The sequence below is a fragment of the Xyrauchen texanus genome, chromosome 9 (assembly GCF_025860055.1).
Source record: "Xyrauchen texanus isolate HMW12.3.18 chromosome 9, RBS_HiC_50CHRs, whole genome shotgun sequence".
Lineage (NCBI taxonomy): Eukaryota > Metazoa > Chordata > Actinopteri > Cypriniformes > Catostomidae > Xyrauchen > Xyrauchen texanus.
In genome coordinates, this window is record NC_068284.1 from 30695273 (window position 1) to 30721364 (window position 26092).

The window sequence follows — 26092 nt, forward strand, 5'->3', positions numbered from 1 at the left end:
CTTGATCTCAGCTCAACATGGGCACACTGTAAGCAAAGAGAGATTTCTAAAAGCACATGCTCTCTCCCTGTGCCCATTAGTGGCAGCTTTGTTCTCTCGCCAGTATGTTAAGAGTTCTCTGTTCTGTTCACCAAACACACACATACATGTGTGGCACACACCTATGCTCAGAACGTATTTCTTACTCCAAGCAAACCAGATGAAGACCATTAAAGCCATTGAATTAGTGAATTTGCCGCAATTATTAGAGTCATGTTCAGTAGGACTTGCCTAAACAGGGACGTGGGGTGTTGCTATAAAATCTTTAACTGATGCCTTGTATGATACATTAAACATCAATTTTCTATTTAAACTTTTCACAGTGCTAGGTTTTATAGACACAGATATGTAATCATGGAGGTTTTGTCTTGCATTTGGAAGCAGTTAAATAAACAGGCACATGCTGTTTGAGTTATGCTGCGTGAGGCTAAATGAGAGGAGAGACAGACAGCTTACAGCCCCAGCCGGAGCTGCAGGTGGCGGTCTGCCAGCTACCAGGGACGAGCGCGTTTGAGGTGGCTTCTGTGGAGCTCTTATTCTATCTCTTTTTTACACAGCAGCTTGTAAAACAACATGCAAGGAGTGTCAGAGGCAGCTAGACACAAATGCTACATCACCACATAGTTAGCGGCCAAGCTAGCTCAATTCTGCCTTCTTGGAGGTAGCAAGAGAAACATGCCTGTTCAAAAGACCAGTGTATGTTGTGTTTTGGATAAAACACCAGCATAAACCAGCCTGGAAGAGCATGGATATCATTCAGAGCTGTGAGGGAACAATTCTGATGCTTTTTCTCTGCTGAAGACCAACCAGGGATATTAACATGTGCTAACTCAGCCATCCAGTGTGTAATTGTGCTATCAGTGGGGTTAGGAAGGGGTTATGTGTGATGAAAGTGCTTTTAATAATTAGGGAGCATCTAACGCAGAGAGACGCCGCTAGCTCTGGCCCTCATTAGCTGTGCTATCACACTGAAGGTCTGGGTGAAGGGATGTACTCTGATAAAGATGTGCTCTCTATGGTTAAGAGAGAGAGCGAGAAAGAAGTTAGAGAGAAAGAAAGAGAACGAGAAAGGGAGAGAAAGAGATGAAATGTTCCATCTCAGAAAATTAGAGAAGATCAGGCCAGCACTCAGTCAGAGCTGTCAAAGACACCCCTCTCTCTCTCTAGCTCTCTCTCTCTCTCTCCCTCTCCCTGTGTCTCACCCTCACAGCATGGCATTTAGGTGAGAAATCTCAGCACTAAAAAGTTCTGTCAGTCCTATTTCCTTGTTATTGCCCCCCTCTGCGCGCTGGTCTCACTGGCCCTTCAGATTAAATGGAGTCCCCACCTTTTCCGCGTAGGGGTCCGGCATAGAGGGGCATCCCACATTAATCATCTTTAACGTGCTGACAAGCAGCATGCGCCAAACCCCCTCCATACCTCAGGATTTATCTCTCTGTCTTCTGGTAGCCATCACTCACCTCCCTAAGACAGAGAGAAAGAGGGAGATGGAGGGATTAAGAAGTAGGAAAGAGACACTTTAGGGATCACACAAAATTGAAACCAAAGCTATGAGAACATTTTGTTAACTAAAATAAAGCAAAAACATTTTATGAATTATATGACTCCATAATCCATAATTTCTGTGACTCCATAACAAAATAAAATATAAAACAATTCCTGCATTAAACATGAAAATGCCACTAGATACTGTAGCGATAGCACTATATAATCCTGATAAATTTAACAGAACAGTGAACATATTTACATTATATCAGTTAACTATACATCTACTGAAAAAAAAAAACTATTCACTAAACTGTAACTAGAAAACATTGAACAATATTTTTTAAACTAACGAAAATGAAACAAATTCGAAAGGACAAACTGAAAATAAAATGGAAAAAAGCTAAATTAAAAATGTAAAACTGTAATAACCCGGCACTTTTGTGACATTTGTCTTATTCGAGTTGTATTTGGGTGTGTCTAAGGTTGAAGGTTTGTATGTTTGTGTGCGTGAGTGTGTGTGTTGGTCTGAGTCCCTGCAGCCCTCACTAGGGAGAAATGATTAATCACTGGCTGTCTCTATTAGTCAATTCTCTCAGGGGAGGATGTAGACACCAACACCACACTGCATGCACACAAAATTGGGCGGTCTATAGGAAAAACATTAGATCACCACTCTAACACACACACAATCACACACACATGGATATATGTGAAGCTTTGACACACCCTCAGGTGCTTGCAAACCCACAGCCATTTTGACACACACACAAATACACACCCTTTGCTCCATGGGCCTTCATCAGTCTTTGCGATGACAGAGAGATGATTTAGTATGTCTTCTATTGTGTGAATGCTCTCCGTCTTGTGTTAACATCAAAGCTGCCAAATGACCAGCTCTCTGTATGTGCGAGTGTGTGTGTCTGTTTTCAGGGAGACAAGTGACAGGAAGGTGGTTTAGGTCCTGATAAGCGCTTGACCAAACCATCATGACTTCATTACTGAGCCCATTGATTGTGTACGGATGAATTAAAGAGCCAGTTTCAAGAGGCACACACTCATTTTCTCCTCACACACAGAAATAGGGAAATACACACACAATGACATGCTATGTTAACAGATCCCATCATGCACACATAACTGAGTCAGAGTTACACTCTGTCAAAAAAACTGTCTGACATGTCAATAAACAAAAAAGGGAAACAAAAAATATATAAATAAACATGAAAATACATGGCATGGCCAGGATTTGCATTATTGTTTTTGTTACATTGTAATTGCACATTAACTACACAGTAGTAATAATGAATAACATATGACAGTTTTCTGAATTGCTTAAACATTAAACCCCATTCTCTGACCCAAATGCTCAGTGGTCTAATCCCATTTTTTGAATCAATATTTCTTTTTGCAAAACTCTAAACACATTCTCACTCACTAAGACACTTTCACACTGTGATGCACTTGTGTTGCAAAACGGTAAACACGGGCAGCAAAAGTTAAACACAACTACAACATAGTTGTCAGTGTTTACACACAATGACTCAAAATTGTTCACACTTGTTTTTAATGATATGAAAATGTGATGCTGAGGCAGAATTAATCTCTCATTAATCATCTCATTTTTGAGTGAGCTTACTGTAATGTGTTTTACATTTAGAGTGTTCTTTGGTGTTTTGCAGTTGGACTATTGTATTTTTGCAGTTTGCAAGTGCTGAATTTAGAGACATTCAATACTGTATTACTTGCACTACAGCAATAGATAAATATATATATTATTTTCTGTAACTACATGCCCTGGACGCTGTGTTCTCCATCTGTAGTGTCTAATGAATGGTCTGTAGTGTTTATATATTGACTTGCTGTGTATGAACCAAAAGCATTGTTTGATTTTGAGCACAGATTAAATGGTTTTGAGGCGATTGTGAATTTGTGAATGTAGTTTGAAGATTTAGTTTTGTGTTTAAAGTTGTGAGAAAATGGGTGAAGGTTTCAAAAAATGTGTTTTAACAATTCAGAAAAACTGTAACATATGTTTATATATTATATTAACATTTGAGTAAAAAACACTTTTGAATTAAGTTGTGTAACGTTTTGGATAATGACTGTGTGGGCAATATAGCAACATATGTCATTCCTACACAAATGCAAACGTCAGGCTGTCTGATTTCATGTTGCAAATGGCCACATGAGCGAAACAGTGTGAAAAAGCATTGGATTGGAGAGATTTATCTGCTGTAGAATGGGTCTGGACCTCGCTTTGTTTACTCTTGCAGACGGTGATTGCTTTGGCACGACTCAAATTATCTTGTCAGGGCAATAAAGCTGACCGCTGCTGAGGAGAGGAGAGGAGAGGAGAGGAGAGGAGAGAAGGAGAAAGAGAGTGAGAGAAAGGGAGATGTGGTAAAAATGGGCATATAAATTAAAAGGAATTATAAATAATTATATAGCAGAAAACTGTGTCAGACATTTACTTCATTATTTCTTATTTATTTGTCCCATTGTATTTATTTTTTTACATTTATAAGGGCAGATTTAACATTAAACACAGCATGATGTCCATTTATGTCATATATTTTGGTAACACTTTAAAATAAGTTTGCATAAGTTAACTTTAGTAAAAGCATTAGGTATCATAAACAAACAATAAAATATGTTTAAAGCATTTATTATTCTTGGTTAATGTTAATTTATGAAAACACAGTTGGTCATTGTAAGTTCATGTTAACTTTTCATTTTAAGAATGTATTAATATATTGAAATTAACATTAATATGGTTAAAAAGTGTTGTAAAATAATTATGCATTGTTATGTTAACTAATGTTAAGGAATGCAACCTTATTTTAAAGTGTTCTCTCTATATTTCAATTGAAATTAATTAATTGAAATGGTCATAGGCTGAACCAATAACTAAAATGGCCTAGGATAGAATAATATGTAATAAATCAAAGGTTTGATAACAGATAAAATTATAAAATAAAAAAACTATATTGACATTCCCCCACATTTTAAATATCTGGTTTTTTTGTCACTTTTGGTGCCATTTTTGCCTCTGGAAGAGAAAATGAAAGAAACATCAGATGGTAACGTCATTGTACTTTGATATACTGTATTCCATAGTACTAAGTGATTGTTATATTAATATATAATATATCTAAATGGTACTCCAAAGTACTTTAAATTATACCATTCCATTATCACTTTACATATTACTAAAGAAAGAAAGAAAGACAGACAGAAAGAAAGACAGAAAGAAAGACAGAAAGAAAAAGAAAGTGAGGGGCATGAATGGAAAAAAAATAAAGCAGATGGCCAGAAAATGAGAAATAGATGGGCAGGATGCCGCTGGACAGAGACGGGGTGGGGTGGGGGGTGCAAGAAAAGGGTGGTGAGAGAAACAGAGACACACAGAATTGTAATCGATTACCTATTTTTCAAAGTCACTTAAAGTGTCCAGAGTGTGGGGCCGTTAAGTAGTGCAGCTGGAGAATATAGGGGATGGGTATGCGTAGGCACGCTTGACTGGGGACAGGAGAGAGAGGGAGGGGAGAATAGGGGTATGGAGGGGAATGGGGTAGGCAGGTGGAAAGATGTATGGAGGAGGGAGGGGGAGTTTTGGGATGCTAACACTGACCCTTCTAGCTCTTTACTGATGCTTCTTTGCTCTTGCAGGAAATAGTTCTGACAGGCCCATATGTGAGCAGAGGATATGTGCCCCATAGGGATTTTGCCGCATATATGCGCGCATGTGTGCTTGTGTGTGTTTACAAGTGTTTGTCGCATGTTTGTCTGTGAGTGTGTGTGTGTGTGTGTGTGTGTGTGTGTGTGTGTGTGTGTGTGTGTGTGTGTGTGTGTGTGTGTGTGTGTGTGTGTGTGTGCATAGACAGAAGTGTTACTGATCCATCACCCTCTCAAACGGTACACACATCATGTGAAGACAAACACCACAGTGCCCTCTGAAGTCAAGGACGGGCTCATACTGAGCCTGGGACTTTATGTACATAGAAGAACCAGGATTACAGCCCCGCTGTGTGTGTTTGTATTTCTGTGTGCAACTTGCCCCCAAGTTACCTCATCATCTCGAGGAAAGATACTCACTAACCCTTGCTGCAACAGATCAATAGCTGCCTCAAAGACATTAGAACCAAACTGCAAAAGATCAGACATTTGTTATGTACTTACTTGTTTTGATAATTGGACACAATGTATCTGCTATTTCCATTTGTGAAATGGAAACTATTTTAGCATCTTTATGTCCGTTAAGTCTGAATTAAACATTATCAAAGAAGTGAAATAGTGTAAAACAACAGCTGTAAAGTGTGTGTCATATCATATACATTATATCAACTAGTCACGGTGCATGTACAATTCAGAGAATTTCCAAGGGCACATAGGGATGTGTGATTTCCATTCTTCCTGTTTGCGTACACTATGTGAAAATGTTTGCGCTTTGAGTTGGATAAGCAGACTCACCATGTGACTTACAGCTGTAGTTTGTTGGTAACAGTTCATCCAGGATATCCTGTTTGGGGGAGGATCTATTGTCCCATGAGCTAAAAATAGTTGCTGTGATTGGCTAGTTCCACATCTGAGAGATCGAGATATAGCAGAGTTAAACAGGAAGTTTCGTCCCTAATTGTTTTTGCTCATTTATACATTTATACAGCAGCGTTTATATCATTCGCGTGAAAAAAGAAATTGTAAGTCTACTTACAAGCAGCCACGATGCACCCACCAAAAGATTCTTTCGCACATGGACAGACTTTGACATAAATAAACATGACCACATGTGCATGTTAAAAGAGATGCGAATTCACGTACGCATGCCTATTTGTTTATGAGAAAATGCCTGTTTTTGTTTATTTGGATATGCTATAAACAGCTGCACAAAGACACCAAAGCATCCGACTGTTTACAATGTTTTTGTTTTATTTGTTTAACTAATGAAGTCACAAAATGTCCTGTGTTTCATTATAACTGCGGATAACATCACTAAAAACATCTTTGAGTGTTGGTCTGTGTTGTACTTCTTAATACACTGAATGATAAATATCATTTTGGTTTGTGTATACTGTATGTACAGTATATAGAATAGAATAGAACACATACAATATGCAAATATACCGTTCAGCTACAATACAAAACAATGTTTGTATATGTGGGTTGTGTATAAGTGTATACAAGATTGAGATGCAACTGAAGTGCCACAAGTGCAATGGTGTTACTGTCTGTGTGGAGCTGTGGATCTGGTTCAATGAGGGAACAGGAGACAGGAGGCCGAGGGTGACGGATTCTCCACCAGAAATCTGAGCCATTTAATCCACAAAGTCAAGAGATAGAAAAATGTCCCACTTTTGCCTAATTTTTATTAGTGGTGGTGAAGAAGGCACAAGAGATTTTGTGGGGAGACAGAGGGGAAATGGGATTTGGACACAATAGCTGCATTTCCCCATTCGAGCCAAATGAGGGTGTGCTTCATCGTGCCTTCTTTGGGCTTCCTCGGGGCCAAAGGCCAAGCACCCTGGCCCACCAAATACCCTTGGGTCAAAGAAGGCCAACTGTGGATTGAGGCGGTGTCAGTGTCAAAGGCGGAGTTTAGCTGATTCAGGTCATGTTTCAGCACCAAGATACTAATTTCCCAATCTTTCATATCTAGCTACCAGCTTCTGGGCTCTTCTGAATATTTGGGCTGATTAAAATTTGCAATGTCAGGTTGGCAGCATTTGCCAAAATGAGGATGTGATTAAGAAATTTGTAGCCAAACTTGCCAAGATGTGTATCCAACACACAACGGTACAGGTTTGGGAAAAAGTTTCAAAATTAGGACACAGTATAAATCTGTGTCCTGTTTAAAGGGCTAGCTAGTTTCCAGAGTTTAATACATCAGCTTGAGATTCCCTCTTGCTTGTGAGATGGGGCGGGTGTGTGACATTGGTACCAGGGCGGCATATTAAGGGCCGATACACAATATTTTAGGGCAATGCTGTGAGGCTTTTGGCCCGATGGTGGGAATGCAGATACATTTTGGTCTTGCGGCTCAAGGACCAAGGCTATTGGCCCTGGCTGACCAGTTGATAGCCCTGGCTCGCACTGGCCTGATAGTGGAAAAATGGCTATTGTTATCTATGCCAGATCTATGCCATACCTGCATTTTCTTGAGCACCGTACCTCACCATGTCAGGAGCACATGCACTTATCTCTACACCACAACTCCAAACAACAATGGAATCTTAAATATGAAAATGATTCCCAAAATTCCCAAACTCTCTTTAAAGTAGTTAAAGGTGGCCTAGTCTTATTACAGACAGCCATATTACAGACATCCTATCTCTAGAATTCTATTTAATCTCTTTAGTAACCATGGCGATTTGAGTTAAGAAACTTGAATTTGTCCGATCTTAACTTTAGATTTAAGAAAGAAAGTTTTTGTTATATGCCCCCTGGAGAATTTCTAGAATTCTAGGTAGGTCTCAAGGAAATTCAGAAATTCAATCATCTTCTGTGCTTCTTGGCATTAGAAAAAAACATCTTGGTTCATTTGTTGCTTAATAAATTAAACTTGCTCTCTTCCCCTACTTATCTCTTTCTGTCTGTTTTGCAGGTAAGAAGAAGGTTTCACTCTATGACAGTCAGGCACCAATCTGCCCCATCTGTCAGATGTTGCTGCGTCCAGGAGAACTGCAAGAGCACATGGAGCAGGAGATGGAAAGGCTCACCCACATGCACATCAGGTACAACATTCACTCATCTATACTTGCCATACTCTGACAGCTCCATCAGTTCTTGTCATGGTTACCCAAATCCTCCCTTTAACAAATGAAGCACATTGGCTGCTGTCCCTCACTTAAAAGTTGGATCTGAGAAATCAGTGGCATGGACACCTGCTACAGGTTTAGTGCTCCAGTGAGAGTAGAGACAGGTGCTTTTCCTCCCTACCATCCATCAGCCTACATAGCCTTTCATGGTCCCAGGTTAAGCATGGCAAGTGAATCACAGAGATCCAGCACAGCACCCATCATTCATTCACTGCCTGAGGCTTTCCGGCAGGGCAAGGCAACCTGCAGCAATAGAGTAGAGGACCCCGCTGCTGGTACATCAACCCAAACGAGCAGGTTAAAGAACTGTGTTCTTTTCATACAGCATCAGACACTCTTCACCCACCCACCTTTTGAGGCAGGAAATCTCACTCTGTGAGCCTGGAGGAACATTAGTCATAACAAGAAACATTGAACTGCGTATCTTTAGGTCACAGATGTGTCATAGACCGAGCCCTCTCCGTGTATTGTGATGAGAGGAATCAGAACATGTTCCCCTTCAAGCACCTCTTTGTCCACTTTTCCCATTAAATAGATCAGGGGTCAGTATAGGGGCCAGTAGTGGCACGTGGTGGGGTAATCACTGGCACGCCAGCAACAGCAAGATAGAAGTAGACAATTTTATTTGTACGAAGTTCTGCACCTGCATTCCAATCTACATCTTGATGTAAACCTTTCTCATGATCACGCAGCGTGTTTTCATGAGCTGAATGGGAGGCTAAACAAAAAGTTGATGAGACTGCAGTATACCCAACAGACTTGTGCAGCACGTGCAAGCCATTCGAGCAGCACAAGCCAGCAGCACTTCACTTTCGTTTTTTCGCACGAGTAAACGTGCCCACTTTGCTTCGGTCAGTCTGCGTGGATGACAGCCTACATTCCATGTTTCATTTGTTTCTTTTGGCTTTCTGAACAACACGTGATGTAGTAAGGAAAACACCAACATTAATCCTTGAGATTTTCCAACCCAGCATACAGGTACACCCCCCTTAATCCATGGTCACACTCAAAATTGCATTAAACGATTAAAAGAGAAAACATCAACCCACTTCGTGTGGTTAGAAAATCGAGTCTATTCAAAATATAAATTAAACCTAGAAATAAAGTTGTAGGATTTTGCAGGTGCGATTCACCAAAAAGGACTATATAGATCAGCTTGTGATGCTCGAATGGCTGGCTTGCACGCGCAGCGCGAGTCTCGTCACACTTTAATATTTTTTAGACTCCCATTCAGCTGATGAAAACACACTTTGTGATCATGAAGAAGGAGAACCTGAGACTCGTAGTGACGGATTAATTGACAGCTGCTGTCAGACTCTATGTTATTATTATTCCTCACATGGTCGCAAGACGACATGTACATGAATCTGGCGTGGTGAGCTGGAACCTGCTTACGTCAGCTGTCACCGCTACGTCACGAGTACCGCAACAGCCAATAGGAAAATTCAACTGCAGTAGCCACCGTTCAACCTGAAGAGGGCAGCACTCAGACGTTTTTACACCATATATTGTAGAATTAAAACACTTTATACACAAATGTCAAAACAATTACTTGAATCAATGACCAGTACTAATAAAGCCCCATGCTTACAGATCATTAACTAAAAAAAGTTGGTTTAGGGTTTAGTTACCCTTTAATAGTGTTAACTCATTTTGTAAAAAATACTTTTTTCATTTTTTTTCTTTCATTAAAGCACTTTCAAAAGATTTCACATGCAGAATCATGATTATATCATAACCATCATGTTTTGCAAAACAGTTTCACGCTAACTGTTATGCTGATAATATCATCTGTAATTAAAAAGAAATGATTAAATTAGAAAAATGCAAACTACAAAATGTTTTCACAAATAGATTTTTACAAGTGGATTTCACAAGTTTATGTTTGTGTGCGTGTGTGTGTGTGGGGGGGGGGTTTGGCACAGCCATTGACCAGGAAAATAAAAAATGGCACTTGTACATGGAATATGTCAAAAGGTTGCCGACCCCTGTTATAGATTATGCCTCTGGGCTGAAGATGGGGTAAAACGGAGAAAGACAGAGAGCAAGATATTAGTTCTCAGCAGGATCTTTCCTGTGTGAGTGTTATCCATCACACAACAGTGAGGAGTTGTCTTTAATAATTAATAAAGGGCACTAGGCTGCCCTCCCCTGTGGGCTGTGGCTATGGACACTGACTTGGCTATGGGCCTCCTGCTCTCCTGCCTGTTTGATGGTGGCGGTTATTTAAGGAAATAGCATCATCGTTCCTGGCCTGTCAGGGTTGGATGCTACACGGCATTACGGGCCCATGATTTAGCCTCTGCTCGGCTCCTTTTAACCCCTGCTTAAAGCCAGGAGAGTTATATTGCCACTACAAGCCATAGGCAGCCCAGTTGCTTAATACTGATTTAGGATACTGTAAAAGGAGAGAGAGAGAAATAGAGCAATTGTGAAATTACTGTATATAGGGATTTAAGAAGGAAGGAGAATTTAGTTAAAGAAATATAGAGAGAATATAGTATTCACTTAGAATATTTACTGATTTTGTGTATATTGTTGTTGCATTTGTGTAAATCCTATAAATTATGCCTATGTAACAGCAACATAATCCATATTTTAAAGTCAAAGTCCATTTATTTGTCACATACACATACACGCAAGTCAGCTCCAGTTTAAACTGTGCATTTGTACAAATTGTAACTTAATAGAAACAATAAGAGAAAAAACATAAGAATAACAATACAAGAATATGTGATAATGTTCTGTTATACCATGTCCAATCTATTCGCAAAGTAACAAGTTACGTAAGGCAGATTACGTGGAATTGTTGAAAAATAACGCACACCTGAGGTGGTAATGCGGTCATGATGCACAGCGGAGTGACCGTTGCACATCAGGTTTGCATTATTTTTCAATAATTCAACAGGCCAGAGTCAATTATTCCACTTAAACCATGGTTACCACACCATAAGACATCGTTCAGGGTATTTTCTGGTTTTAGTCCCTAAAATGATGTTATGAATGGATCTACTTTCTTCCACCACGGATTCAGCATCTTGCATTAATACTGTTTGAGCTTTCGTTGCTAATTCGAAAACATCATGTTAGAACTAGCAACGGAGGCTTGCAATGCTTTACACAAGGATTACTGGAGTAATAAGGTAGTGAGTTTGTGCATGTGAGTTTGTTTTTGAGGGATCGAAATAGAGAAACTCAGAAAATAAGAGAGATCACTTCTAGGATTACCTTTTTTTTGTAGCTCTCATCAGAATTAACATTGCTTCAAAATAGGCAAGATGCTTGTCGCCATATTCCCGTTATCAACCTTAATAAAAAAAAATGTAATCCCTACTGAGATGCAGTTGTGTCCTTTTCTCTTTATGTTTGAGGCTTAAGTGTGTGCGTTATGCATATAACGTGTGTCCATGAGTGTGGGAGTGTGTGTGTGTGGGGGGGGTGGGGGGGGCATGAGGGGTTTTCCCACAGATATCTTAGATAATATAGAAACTGTTGTATTGTTGTATCTTACTTCGATACAGCTCAAGCATTTGTGGCCAATTTGAATACATAATTTTAGAACTAGCAACAAAGGATGCGCTGCTTTTCTGTGTGTGTGTGTGTTTGTGTGTGTGAGAAAGCGAAGTTGGGGGGGGGGGGTGATAGCACTGTACTTTGCACTATAGCTATGTTAAGCTGATTGGGGCAAACTATATTGAAACATTAAAAGTTATTTCGGATAATAGAAATTGTTGTATTGATCAAGTCGTGGTGGTGTGGCTCTATTTGTTGGTCACGACTCGAGTCTCACAAAGTGTGTGTGTGTGTGCATGTGTTTCCGCATGTAAGCATGTGTGTGCTTATGTGAGCATGTGTGTGCGAATGTGTGTGTGAGCATGTGTGTGTGTAAGTGCGGGGGAGACAAGGGAGCGTGGGGGCTCTTTTTAACCAAACTTTTAATAAATGTAGGATATTTTAGACATTGTTTGATGATCTTATCTGATTTACTTTAACCAATGTCTTTAACTGGTTATTTTGTTGTGATAGCCTGTATGGCTCTTTGAAATAACTTAAATAATTTGGTGAAGTGATACTGTCATGCGGTCAAGACCTTGAACTACTTTATAGCAGTGCATTTGTAATGAGGCAGGCGAGGAATGAGGATTTAAACGCAGCTTTAATGAAACAAAAGATAATCAAAGTACTCATAATATAAAGAAACAAAACACAGGGAACCAAATATAGAGCATAACAACACATTCGAAGACTGACAAAGAAACCAGGGGAAACCAGGGCAAACAAGGGAACAAGGAAAACCTGGGGAAACAATCAGGGGAAAACTAAGGGGGAACAGGGAACTAAACAAGAATTTCAACAAAAAATTCTAAGAACAAAACAGGGAATACGTGACAGAGCCACCCTTTAAGGAGCAGATTCCAGACGCTCCAAAAAATTGTTCATAGGGTATAGGGGAAATGGGGAAACATGCAGTTCAAGGGGGCACAAGGGGAACAGAGGAACAAGGCAAAGTCAGGGAGGCTTGAGACCAAGGCGGAGCCAGAAGGATGGAGAGTGAGGGTGATGCTGCAGGCTCGGAGGACCAAGCTGGAGCCAGAGGCTCAGAGGGCTGAGGTGGAGCTGGAGACCAAACAGGCCAGAGAAGATCAGGTGGACAGCCAGGAGAAAAAGGAGACCAGAGTAGATCAGGTGAATGGCCAAGAGACCAAGGAGACCAGAGCAGATGACCAGGAGAAAAAGGAGACCAGAGTAGATCAGGCTGATGGCCAAGAGACCAAGGAGACCAGAGCAGATCAGGCAGATGACCAGGGGACCAAGGAGACCAGAGCAGATCAGGCGGATGGCCAGGAGACCAAGGAGACCAGAACAGATCAAGTGGATGGCCAGGAGACCAAGGAGATCAGAGCAGATCAGACGGATGGCCAGGATACCAAGGCAGCCACAGGGCAGGGACTGGGTAAGGAGGTGAAGCCGCTGGAGGAGGGGTAGGCAGAGCCGCTGTAAGAGGAGTCTCTGGGAAGAGGATGAGCCGCTGGAGGAGGAGTCTTTGTGGGAGCTGGTGGAACTGCTGGAGGAAGAGTCTGGGGGAGCATGTAGAGCTGCTGTAGGAGGAGTTTCTGGGGAGCATGCTGAGTGAGTGGAGGAGGTGTCTCTGGGGGAGTGGGCAGAACCGCTGGATGAGGAGTCTCTGGTAAGGCAGACGGAACTGCTGGAGGAGGAGCCTATGGAGGAGCGGGTGGTGCCGCTGGAGGAAGAGTCATGAAATGCTCTGTGGGCAGAGCCATGAGAGTCTCGACAAAGGCAAGCAGAGCCAGAGAAGCTCGAGGGGCGAAGCAATGGAAGGCGGAGCCATGGGAGGCTCGAGGGGTGAAGCCATGGAAGGCGGAGCTGTGGTAGGCTCAAGGGGCGAAGCTATGGAAGGCGAAGCCATGGGAGGCTCGAGGGGCGAAGCCAGAGCCGTGAGAGTCTCGGGCAGAGACTTTAGAACAACTTCTGTGGTCGTGAACACTGGCAGAGACTTGGGAACGACCTCCGTGGTCGTGAACACTGGCAGAGACTTGGGAACGACCTCCGTGGTTGTAAACATGGGCACAGACTTGGGCATGACCTCTTTGTTCATGAACACTGGCTGAGACTTGGGAATGACCTCTTTGGTCGTGAAAACTAGTAGAGACATGGAGCCGGGAAGAGACTTGGGAACCGAAGCCTTTCTTCTCCTCCTCCTCCGGATGGCAGAAGTTGGCAACGCTGGCTCTTTGACTGACGAGGCTGGCAACGCTGGCTCTGGGACGGACGAGGCTGGCAATGCTGGCTCTGGGACGGATAAAGCTGGCAAAGCTGGCTCTGGGACGGACAAGGCTGGCAAAGCTGGCTCTGGGACGGACGAAGCTGTCAATGCAGGCTCTAGGACAGATGAGGCTGGGAACGCAGGCTGGGAACGCAGGCTGGGAATGCAGGCTCTTCGACGGATAAGGCTTCCAGCTCATTGGCCGTGGATAACCAAGCAAGAAAGAAAACTACAAAGGACTACAAAATTAACAAGAAACAGGAACGGGGATCTAAACAAGAATTTCAACATAAAAGTCTAAGAACAAAAACAGGGAATACCTGACAGCATTTCCTTGAAAAATAATTGCATACCTTAGAATGTCGGTGAACCAATCAGAATCAAACATTCAACAGACCCGTGGTATAACAGGTAATTTTTCTGAATAAACTTCAATATGAAAATTGTGTCATGGCTTAAGAGTGTTGGAAAGTTGTTGATGTTTTCTATAAATATTATATCGACTCATAGTGAAATACATATAAAAGAGCTGCAGTACACTGAGATCATGAAATTATCCCATTTTATATCAATTACAACATTTGCATTCACAGATTGCACAATATTTAGGCATGACTTAAGAACACAGAGAAGTCCCCATAAAGCTACACCAATCTGCCAGGTATCACTGTGAATCTCTAGGTTACTTCTCTCCCTACACACTTCCTCTCAGGAAGGGCTGAGCTCATCGCACACTAGCACACACAGATCATTGGAAGTGACATGGCGAATTTGTGGCAATTTGTAGTAAATCTCCCTTTAATGATAGCGTTTCATTCTGCACCAAATGAGACTTTGCATGTAAAATGGGGAAAGCTATTTAAGATGTAGCATTAGGCAGATGTCTGAGTGGATGCGGGTGAGTGTGTGTGAGATTGGGACCCACTGCCGCACTCCCTCTGTCTCACTCTCCCTTGTGGCCGCATTGCCATGCCCCCTCCCCTGACTCGTCCTCCTCTCTTCATGTATGGAAATGGAAATCCATCATGCCCTTTACCCGTCTGCCTGCTCTAAGGGCCACAGCAATCTACATATTCCCCCACCCTTTCCCAGCCTCTCCACGTAATCAATTTGCCTCCAGCGGAGCGAGGGAGATCCGGGTGGCAAACGACACGAAAAGCAATCTTTATCTCCAGCTTACAACCCCCCAACTGTCGACTGGCATTTATTCAATTTTCACCAGCTCCCTCTCTTTCTCTCTCTCCCTCTCTCTCGCTTTTCCTTTCTGCTCTCAGTGTTTGGCTGCAAGATATGGAAAGGGAAAGCTTGGTTTGTCCAGAGTTTATAGTTTGTGTGAGATTTTGAAAGTCAGGATCACATAATGGATGTTTTTAAACTGAGCACAGAAGGCTAAACAATAAAAACTGTTTATCTGGTGAGTTAGTGAAAGTTGAATGTTCATTTGAATCCATCTTGTTAGTATAGATGCAAACATATACAAACATTTATATTAGCATAGATGCAAACATATACAAATGTATATAGTATAGATATAAACATATACATTAGTATAGATGCTAACATATATACACATATACTTTAGTATAGATACAAGCATATGCATTAGTATAGAGCAAAACATATCCAAACATGTACTTCAGGATAGATGCAAACATATACGTTAGTATAGAGCAAACATATCCAAACATATACAGAACATTAATATAGTTAAAACATATACGTTAGTACAAAGGCAAACTTAACATCTCAATGTCATAGTCGGGCCTGACTCTGCCTCCCCTTTCTGTCTGTCTCATCTGAGAGTCATGTCTGTGTGTGCCATGTCTGTGTGTGTCTGTGTTTTCCCTCATGTGTTTCAGGTGCCAGTGGTAGGTGATTGCTGCTTTCGTGGGAACACTGATCACTAAGCTCATCAATGATCTGCGTTTCCATGAGAACGCTGATTGCTCAGCTCATCGGTGGACCGACGGCACCTGTCCCTCTTATTTACCTCTTATTTACCCGCTCATGTTTCTTGTCATTACTGAATTCTTTAGTTTATCTGTCACTTGGTCTGGCTGGTATTTAACCTTCGATCGGTTCCTGATATCCTGCTTCTAGTCTTACTAGTTATTTTCTTTTGTACTGTTTTTCTCCCTTGCAAGAGTTTTGGTTGCATTCTGTTGTTTGATAAATAAAGACTTATTTTTTATCACCTACTTGTATTTGGGTCCTTCATCTCTGCAAGTTTGTGACAGAAAAATTCAGCCAGCTATGTACCCAGCAGGGAAGAATTTTTTTCCTGCACTTGCTCCCCAAAGAGTTGCTCAGGATAAGAGGTTCTTTGAGCTATGGTGGGAGGACAAGCTCATGTGGGGATATTCTTTAGAGATTTTGGCGCTATCCTGTGGTCTGGGATACCATCAGGCATGCCTTATTGAGCTTTTTAGGGCAGGTCTGACTGAGTCTCAGAGCAGGGTGAGGGTGGGAATCTTCTCGAGATGATCATGCTGGCCATGAAATTGGATGAGTTGATCACAGCCTGTGCCTCGGAAAACGTCCAATCTTCATCCCAACCTGAGAACAGAGACATCCCCCACATGGAAGCTGATGCCTCAGCCACTGCCTCTGCACCTCAGAAGAGGAGGAGGAGAAGGAAGAAGCCCAGTCCATCGGCCGAGCCCGCTCTCAAACATGGCAGCCACTCCTCAGTTGCTGCCAGCATTCCCAGCCACAGAGGCCGTTCCCCATTCCCTGCCAGCATTCCCAGCCATGGAGGCTGTTTTCCAGTCGCTGCCAGCGGCCCCGGCCATGGAGGCCATTCCATAGTCACTGCCAGCACTCCCGACCATGGCAGCTGTTGCAGAGTATGTCCGGTTCCCTGTTATCATCGAGTCTGTTCAGTTCCCTGAGGCTGTTAATGAACCTGTCATGTTCCCTGTGGCCATCGAAAAGCCTGTCCAGTTCCTTGTGGTCATCAAGTCTGTCCAGTTCCCTGAGGCTTTCAACGAGCCTGGCAAGTTCCCTGTGACTGTCGACAAGTCTGTCCAGTCTCCTGTGACCGTTGACGATCCTGTCCAGTCCCCAGCAGCCATTGACCAGTCTGTTGCTCAGCCTAGTAACCAGCACCTGTCAGACACCAGCTACCAGTCTTTTGCCCAGTCCAGTGGTCAGCACCTGTCAGACACAAACCACCAGTCTGTTGCTCAGCCCAGTAACCAGCACCTGCCGCTGTGCCACGCTCCCTTCCTTAAACCTCCTTCCTGGTCCCTCACACCGGTTCTCCTTGGACTGCTATGCCAGTTCCTCCCCAGTTTCCCTCCCTTTCCTCCCTTTCTTTTGTTCTTTCTGTTCTGTGTTAGTGTCAGTTCTGTTGGTCTTGTCTGGTGTTTGATTGTTCTCTTCTGGCATCCCACAAGGGAACAATAAAACACCAGGGTGTGGTGGCAGCGTTCAGCCACTTCTGTTGGTTGTGTTTTTATTGTTTTTCTGGCTGAACCCTGACACCCATGTTTTGTGTCTTGTCTAGTCTGGGTCTGTGTTGAGTGCATGGCTCAGTGTTATTCACCTAGCCATGAGCTCTGTCTCTATGTGGGTGCACGGTTTTGGTTTCCTTGCCATGCGCTCATTGGTCTGTTTTGAGTTTCATGTTCGGGGCATGATGTCTGAATCCTGACTCTCTTGCCTAGTTCGGTTTTGGTTCTGGTGTTGAAATCCGCACAATCATGCTCTATGTGTTGTCTTTCTTTCCACTCATCTTCCCTGGTTGGTCCCTCTTGTGTTGGTGTATCTGTTGTGGATGCCAGGCGGTGTCTGTCAGGGCAGGGGAACTGTCACATTCGGCCTGACTGTGCCTTTGTCTGTCTGTCTGTCTCATCTGAGTGTCATTTCTGTATTTTCCATGTCTGTATGGGTTGGTGTTTTCCTTCATGTGTTTCAGGTGCCGCCGGTGGGTGATTGACATTTCCAAGGGAACACAGACTGCTCAGCTTATCGATGATCTGTGTTTCCATGGGAATACTGATTGCTCAGCTCATCAGCAGACCGACGGCACCTGCCCCATGTTATTTACTTCCTTATTTTAACACCCCACATGTTTCTTGTCATTGCTGAATTCTTTTGTGTGTCTGTCAGTTGACCTGGCTGGTATTTAGCCTTGGGTCGGTTCCTGAAATCCTGCTACTAGTCTTACTAGTTCTTTTCTTTTGTACTGTTTTTCTCCCTTAAAATAATTTTGGTTGTATTTTGTTTGTTAAATAAAGACATATTTTTTGTTGCATCCATGTATTTGGTTTTTTTTTTATTTATTTGTTTTTTCAGTGTATCTCATCTGAAGATTACTTATAAAAAGCTTTAAAAAATGATGTGTAAGATGTCAATCTAGTAGTGTTATATTTACTCCTGCTCCATAAACCTAACATTACATAATATCCCACTTCCCCAATATCACAGCTGCTGTGTGACATATCTAAACTGGTAAAGATTGTTTTTCTGTCGTTAGCCCTCCCTGCCTGTCCCAACGGCCCGAATAGAGCAGAAAAGATTGTTTTGGGGTAGTTTGGTGTCCAACGAGTGTATAGGTGACAATACGAGCACTGCAATGTATGGAGGGTATCGAAGTATTGTTTTTTCTTTGACAAGAGGAGATGTGTGAGGTCACTGAGATTCCTGTACCATGCTGGTGGATTTATGATACTGGGGAGTCTGTTTATCATCTTGCAAACAGTGCACTGCCACCGATGGGGCAATTTATTCTCTCTCAAGGCCTGGCCCTGATTTGTGTTGTCTCTTTCTTCTCCTTTCATGTTTTCTCTCTGTCCACTTCTATTTCTTTCTTCTTCTGGGTATCAGATCAATCATTCTGATTGCGGAAAAGGCAGGCATGAGGCTTATTACCTGAGTAGAGGGGAGGGACAAAACACAGTGCCCCGCCTTCATTTGTCAGTCTTTACTGTTGAACCTCTTTAGGCCTGTTAGATTTAGTCAGTCACTCAGCCCCCCACCCCTCCCATTCTTCATCATGCAATTGCATTTGCTATTTTTTTTTTGTTGTCATTTGAGCTAAAAGTAAAAAAAAATCTGATTTTATTAGGGATTTTATATATTGAAATGTAATCTTGACAGTTTTAGAGATTTTAGATTTTCCCCATTCAAGAACAAAGGCACTGGGCAAGTTAAACATCTAGATGCTTATTATTTTAAAAAAATTACTTCATTTTCAAAGAAATTTTACTGTTATCATTTAATTCATTATTTTGATCTTTTTTCACACAAATTGAAAATGAAGTTGGAACTGATTTTGCTTTTCTCGGTTTCATTTCTCTCTTTTAAAACTAAATGAGCAAAAACTCTTTTCTGCTCTTTTGCTCTTTGCTCCATTTCATTCTCTGTTTCTTTCGTCCACTTGAGAGACAGGTATTCCTGCTGGATCAGACTTTAGATTAGGGTGCAGGCTAATTCAATTTCACTGCCAGGCTAGAGCAAGCATTTCTCCAGGTGTGAAAGCATGACTCAAAGTGAACATGACAAGGGTGACGTTTCCCCTGTCATTGTTCCCTGGGTCGTCATCATGCTGCTTCATAAACACCCAGCAATGACCCAACTATGGGGCACAGAGAGCGGGATTTCTTAAAAAGAGATTCAGCACGAATGACAAGGAAACAGGCAGAGAGAGACAGAAGTGATATGTGTGTGTGTTCATGTATGAAAGAGAAAAGAAGAAAAAAATCAGACAGTAGAAGACAGTGAGAGAGAAAGCAGGAGGGATATTAATGTTACAGAGAGGAATCTGATTTGATATGTCTTTCCCTATTGTCGGCGGATTCTTTAGCCGCCCCGTTTAATAATTTCTGCCTTCCAATCAGTCATTCTCAATCCACAATGTCCATGAGGCAAAGATTCAATGAACAATCCACCAGCCCGACTTGAACAAGTGTACACCCCCCCATCCTTTTTTCTCTCTCTCCACCATTCTCTGCCTCTTTAATATAATGTTTACAAGCCGGTGCATTGTCCTCAACATATTTCAAAGTCCTAAGTGCCCAAGGCGTTTCACTGACAAATCAAATAACCGCAAAATCATTTATTACCTTCTGCCGTGGTCTAACTGCAGTAGTGGGGGGTGGGGGGATCAAATCTTGATGGTAGCATCCATGAGAATGATTACTTCAATAAAAAAATTATAACCCAAATCTGCTTAGCAGTCGTACTTTTGGACAGTAATTGTTTCAAATGCACCATAACCCATTGCTGCCTGGATTGAGTGGCACAGAGGATGGGTTTGAAACACAATGTTTTCTTTTTTCCATCTTTTTTTCTATTTCTTCTCCATCTCTAGATGATTAAAAGTGTGATTTGTGTGGCTTTGTTCTCTTTTGTCTCAGCTGTCCTCTCTAAGGCCTGTTCAGGTTCTAAGTGAGGCCAACAAGGGAGTGCTCAGTGTGACTGAGCTAAAGTGAGTGTTGATGGCGGAGACACATGTCCAGCACCTTAGGGGACAGAAATGACATCTTACACACACACACACACACACAACACACACACACACACACACACACACACACACACACACACACACACACACACACATGATCCAAATTAACAGTTTGCAGTATCTGTTTATTCGAAAGGTGATGGGTTTATAGCCAATGCTACAGTATGACACAAGATCAAACCTGATCAGCCATGATGGCAACAAGTCCCTCTCAGATATGTCAAATTCCCTCTAAATTAACATCAGAGCATGTCAACTGTGAACTTTTGTCATTCATGAATAGCCTTTTTGAGTCAGTTCAAGTCTCATTGATTACACTGTAACATCGATCTGAAACTTGTTTTTTGTGACTCACTTTAACTTTTTATTTTCCCTCACAGCAAAAACCCATCACACAAAGACATCAATGCAGCTCCAGGCACACCAAAGGTAAGATGACCATGCTGTGGAGCCATTTAAATCATTATGTTCACTGATAGGCTCTCACACAATTAATGGCAATTACTCTAGAGCTCCATTTCATTCCACAAAGAGTCTCACTTAACTAAACAAGAGAGGATGCAAACTTCAGGCTTTATTTCCTGCTGTAATTTACTTACATGGAAAAGTGAGAACTTAAAATGTTTACTGTCTGGGCTATTAAACAGATCTAGACATGGAAAATGATATCAATGTTTTGATGTTTCATTTCCTTTAAAGGAATATCCATCTCAACTGAATTATGTATATTATGTGAAATATTGTCATTTATGGTAATGACTTTTGCATTCACTACAAGGTTTACCAGTAATATATTTATTTTTGTCCTTGTGCTATAAGAACACATTTTTCATTTTATTTCAAGTAAGGCTGTACGACATTATGAGAGGAGAGTATGTACTGATGGACATCAGGAATTTATTATTCAATTTTAAAGAGGTGATGATACCATGAACTTTTCTAAATGCTGGAAATATTTCTAGCTCCCAGTGATCAGAACGCATGACAAACTGCCATCAACCTCACATTTACTGAAGATATTCTGAACACTATAAGAGTAATATTTTTATTTTATCTCAGTTTAAATGCAATACCAAATGGCATGTCTTGGTGTAGAAACCTTTCAATAAGACATAATTGTGAACATAGTCATTCCGTCCTCGAAATATTGTGCCTCGGCCCGAGGGCAAACCTTTAGTTCTGACTGGTAGTTGGTGAGAAACTGAGAGTATAGAGAGAGCATGGGAGCCAGAAGACACAGGAACGGGTGAGAGAATAGGTTGTGTGAGGCGTGACTTAGCATTATATTGCCCACACTTAGTATTCTGTAGGAGTGTGTGGAAAATTAAGAGGCTAGCTGGGATGGTGAAGGGGGTCCATGCTTCTCCCTTAGAAGATGGTGAGCAGGAAGATCAGGCCCAGCTTGCGAGTTCTCTAGGGGATTAACCCTGGGCCGAGTTGTCCTGTCTTCACCCTTCTCTCAAGTCACCATTGCCATAGTGACTCCATGCCAGTCTGTGTGGCTACTAATCCATTGGGGTGAAGGCCAATGGCAGTAGACACCGCAATTACCACGCTAACATCTGCAGCACTGCAACAGCGTGTTACGCATACCATCACTCAACAACTTGTTTGAAATATTCTGAAAATGAACATTATACACGTCAGATATATTCTATATAATCTCAATATAACACAGAGTGCCTTATTTTTATTTAATGGTTTCTAAATAATACAAACATTAAAGGCATATACTTTAATTAAAACATTATTTTATAAACCAAAGGTATTAAAGGGTTAGTTCAGCCAAAAATTTTAATTCTCTCATCATTTACTCATTTTCATGTCATCCCAGATTTGTATGACTTTCTTTCTTCTGCTGAACACAAACAAAGATTTTTAGAAGAATATTCCAGCTCTGTTGGTCCTCACAATCTACGTGAATGGTGACCCGACCTTTGAAGCTCCATAAATCACATAGAGGCAGCATTAAAGTAAACCACACAACTTCAGTGGTTTAATATATGTCTTCTGAAGCAATACAATCACTCTGGGTGAGAAACAGATCAATATTTCAATCCTTTTTTTTACTATAAATCTCCACTTTCACTTTCACTTTAAACACTGCAGAAAATGATTTTCTAGACAACTATTTTTGTCTTGTTTTCCTGTCAAATTATCTAAACTTTCTTAAAACATGATTTATTTACTTGTCAAGCAAAATGTGATAAGATATTAAGTCTTGTTTTAAGATAAATCTGACTAAATTTAGTGAAATTTAGACTCTAAAAAGAATTTAAAAAATCTGCCAAAAAATCTTGTTTTGAGTCTAAAGTTTCACTAAATTTAATCAGATTTATCTTAAAACAAGACTTAATATCTTATCCCATTTTGCTTGACAAAGTAAATAAATAATGTTTTAAGAAAACAACAGGACAGGAAAACAAGACAAAAATATTTTTTTTGCAGTGAAAGTGAAATTGCAAGTGGAGATTTATAGTAAAAAAGGACTTAAATAATTATCTGATTCTCTCAAACACCTACTATATCGCTTATAAAGACATAGATTTAAACACTGGATTCGTGTGGATTACTTTTATGCTGCCTATATGTGATTTCTGGAGCTTGAAATGTCTGGTCAACATTCACACGTATTGTATGGGCCTACATAGCTGAGATTATCTTCTAAAAATCTTTGTTTGTGTTCTGTAGAAGAAAGAAAGTCATACACATATAGGATGGCATGAGGGTGAGTGGATGATAAGGCAGTTTTCATTTTGGGTGAACTATCTCTTTAAGTGCCATCCTTCTGCTAAAACATATAGCCCTTTTTATTAAAATCTACCTTGTGCTAATATTAATAGTTGGTTTCTATGAGTATTGTACAGTGATGTACACAGTAGCTAGGTGAATAAGTATTTCATGCCATAACTGTTGCTATATTGTATATTTTAGCATGACTGGAGCATTGTTGTGACCAATCAGGATCCAGGATCCTTAATATAAACTGGAACTCTTTTGTTATGTTCTGATGTTGTTTTATGCTGAGGTGGCCCTTCACATGTCATTGGGGACTTTTACCAATTTGCATCAAACAATTAAACAGTTAAACTTTACTTAAATTTGAAGCTGTAGATCTAAATGCTTAACACATTCTCTGGTACACACCATATTCCCTGAGCTACAAAGGTTTTGAGATCACAAATAAATAGTTTCCTGACCTTGCGATTCAAAAGCATAAGGAGCCATGCATAATGTCTAATTTACTGTCCCTGTAGAGAGAGGCTGCCATTTTTCACATATTAATATTAGATTACAGTTGTCAGCCACTAAAGCTGCGAGCCCCCCACACTCTGATTAATCAGTGCAGATTGTAAATACAAATATTTTATAGCCACCTCATAAAAACCAGGACGGAGATCAAGACTCCCAATAAGTAAGCAGTATTTTCCCTCCCGCCTTTCCCCAGTCATTTGAGAAATTAAGTCAATTAGGTTTTCAGAAGGACAGGCCTGTTACATCTCCTAGTGCATGGAGGTAGCTTTATAACCGATCAAAGTGTCCTGCCATGCTGTCTGGTGTCCTGGTATCTCTCTATTCCTCTGTCTGGAATCTGGAATTCTTGTGGTGGTGTATTTTCTTTAACAGGGTACAGCATCACTTCTGTGGATGATTTGTTTATCTAGCGGATGGCTGCTCACCTCTTTGTCTCGCTTTGTGTTTTTCTCTCTCACTAGTCTCTCCTGTTGTCAGTGCACATCAAACGTGAGGGCGAGTCTCCAGTTGTGTCCCCCCTCTCCTCTGATGAAGCTCACCATTCTGACAGATACCAGGTGAGACAGGAAACCTCAGACAGAGCGAAACTGTCACAGGTACAGAGTGACATACAGACTGTGCAGTTCTGACACAGAACACAACCCTCCACTCTGAAGCTACCATTCAATTCAGTGGGTTTTAGCTTGTGAGAATGTATTGCAATGTGGGAGTCTAAGAAAATTGAATGTCCATGTAGCCAGTTTCTGTTTTCATTGATGTAAATATGTAATATTTAGGATGGCATTTCCTGAGATGTAATATTTAGGATCATAATTCTTTAAATATTAAAAAGAGATTGGACAACGGGTAGTTTTTTGTTTGTCAACACGTATTGATTGCTCATAAATAACGCTTAGCAATTGGTAAACAGTGCTGGAATATATTTTTAGTTAATCAAAAGTAATTATTGTTGATTACTGTTTGACCTAACAATGTTGCTTAAATACATTTAATAAACTGTATTAAATGAATACAAATATCAGAATTTTTATGATTTTTGGTGTTTTACATGCTATTTTCGGAGTGAATAATTCTTATTTAGAAGATGATTTTGTTTTTTTGCTGTTGTTTTCCAAGTTTAAATTTGACTTCCAGAATAAAAAATAAGTGAAGGCAATGGATATGATGTACATAGTATTTCATCGCTATACTGCGCATCAGCGGTGTTTAGTAACTTGGATGATTATTCATCAGGAGAAGGCATGGTCAAACGTATAACAGTGGTAGGCTGATCTGGAATATTTTTTTTTTATTATTTTTTTTTAAAGGGATCAATACAATATAAACAATTTACTGCTGTTGCCTGATTAATATGTAATTATGTAATCTATAAATATTGACTGTAATCTGATTATTTTTAGTAATTTAAAATGTAATTTAATCTAATTACAAGTACTGATTTCATACTGATGGCATGTATCTGCATTAATGGAAACTGTAGTTACTTTTCGATATAAATCTACAATTACTACAGACATTGTAGTTATTAGAACCACTGTTAATAAACAAAAGGAGAAAACCATTTTAGTTTATTATCCTTTTACATTAATAACAATAACTGTAGTAAATATTCAAATTTTGGTGTAAATATACATATTAATAAAAAAAAGATTGTTCAGTCACATTAAACTTAAATTTAAGTTTTAACAATAAAGTGGGTCAAATTAGAGTGCAAAGTAAAAAAAAAAATTATTTCAAAAAGCTCTTTGTGTGCAATGCATCCAGCTATTCTCCTCTAAAATATCCTCCATCTTATCCCAGACTGGATCTGACTGCTGGATGTATTAATACAGGACGAGATCTGTTCTGCTAATCTCCAGCCCCAGGTTTACTCAGGCAGTAATGTGTGTTCTGTTCTGATATGTAATCATCCATAGTTTAACCCTGGGCTAATCTACGCTGCCCCGGAGCCCCGGATATCATCTGTGTGCTCCAGTGTCCTTGACATGTTTGTTTTCTTCCTGTGCATCCCCCCTAGAGCTGTGGTTTTGTGGGACATTTTCCTCCCCATTCTCTATCTGTCCCTCAACCCCAGAATTTCTCAATTAAAAATGTCCAGACAGATCTTTGCTCATTGGATATAACAAGGCCCTCCTGCATGGTTCTGATAATTCTTTCGAATTTGCCTCCAACCTTACAAAAATGATTCTCATCTTGAGGCCTTAAAGGTAAATGGCACCATTTAAAGCAAGGATGCTCAAA

The 26092-nt window shown here is 40.8% G+C and overlaps 1 protein-coding gene across 8 annotated transcripts in view; it reads left to right on the forward strand.

The window, feature by feature from the left end:
• LOC127649598 (E3 ubiquitin-protein ligase RNF220-like) overlaps window positions 1-26092 on the forward strand; it is a 155480-nt gene that overhangs the window by 99827 nt on the left and 29561 nt on the right. For all 8 annotated transcript variants that reach the window (XM_052134783.1, XM_052134787.1, XM_052134785.1 and 5 more), the window contains exons 3-5: window positions 8126-8255; window positions 20977-21025; window positions 24313-24408. In XM_052134783.1, coding sequence (XP_051990743.1) covers window positions 8126-8255; window positions 20977-21025; window positions 24313-24408 — 275 coding nt within the window. The remainder of the gene's footprint in view (window positions 1-8125; window positions 8256-20976; window positions 21026-24312; window positions 24409-26092) is intronic.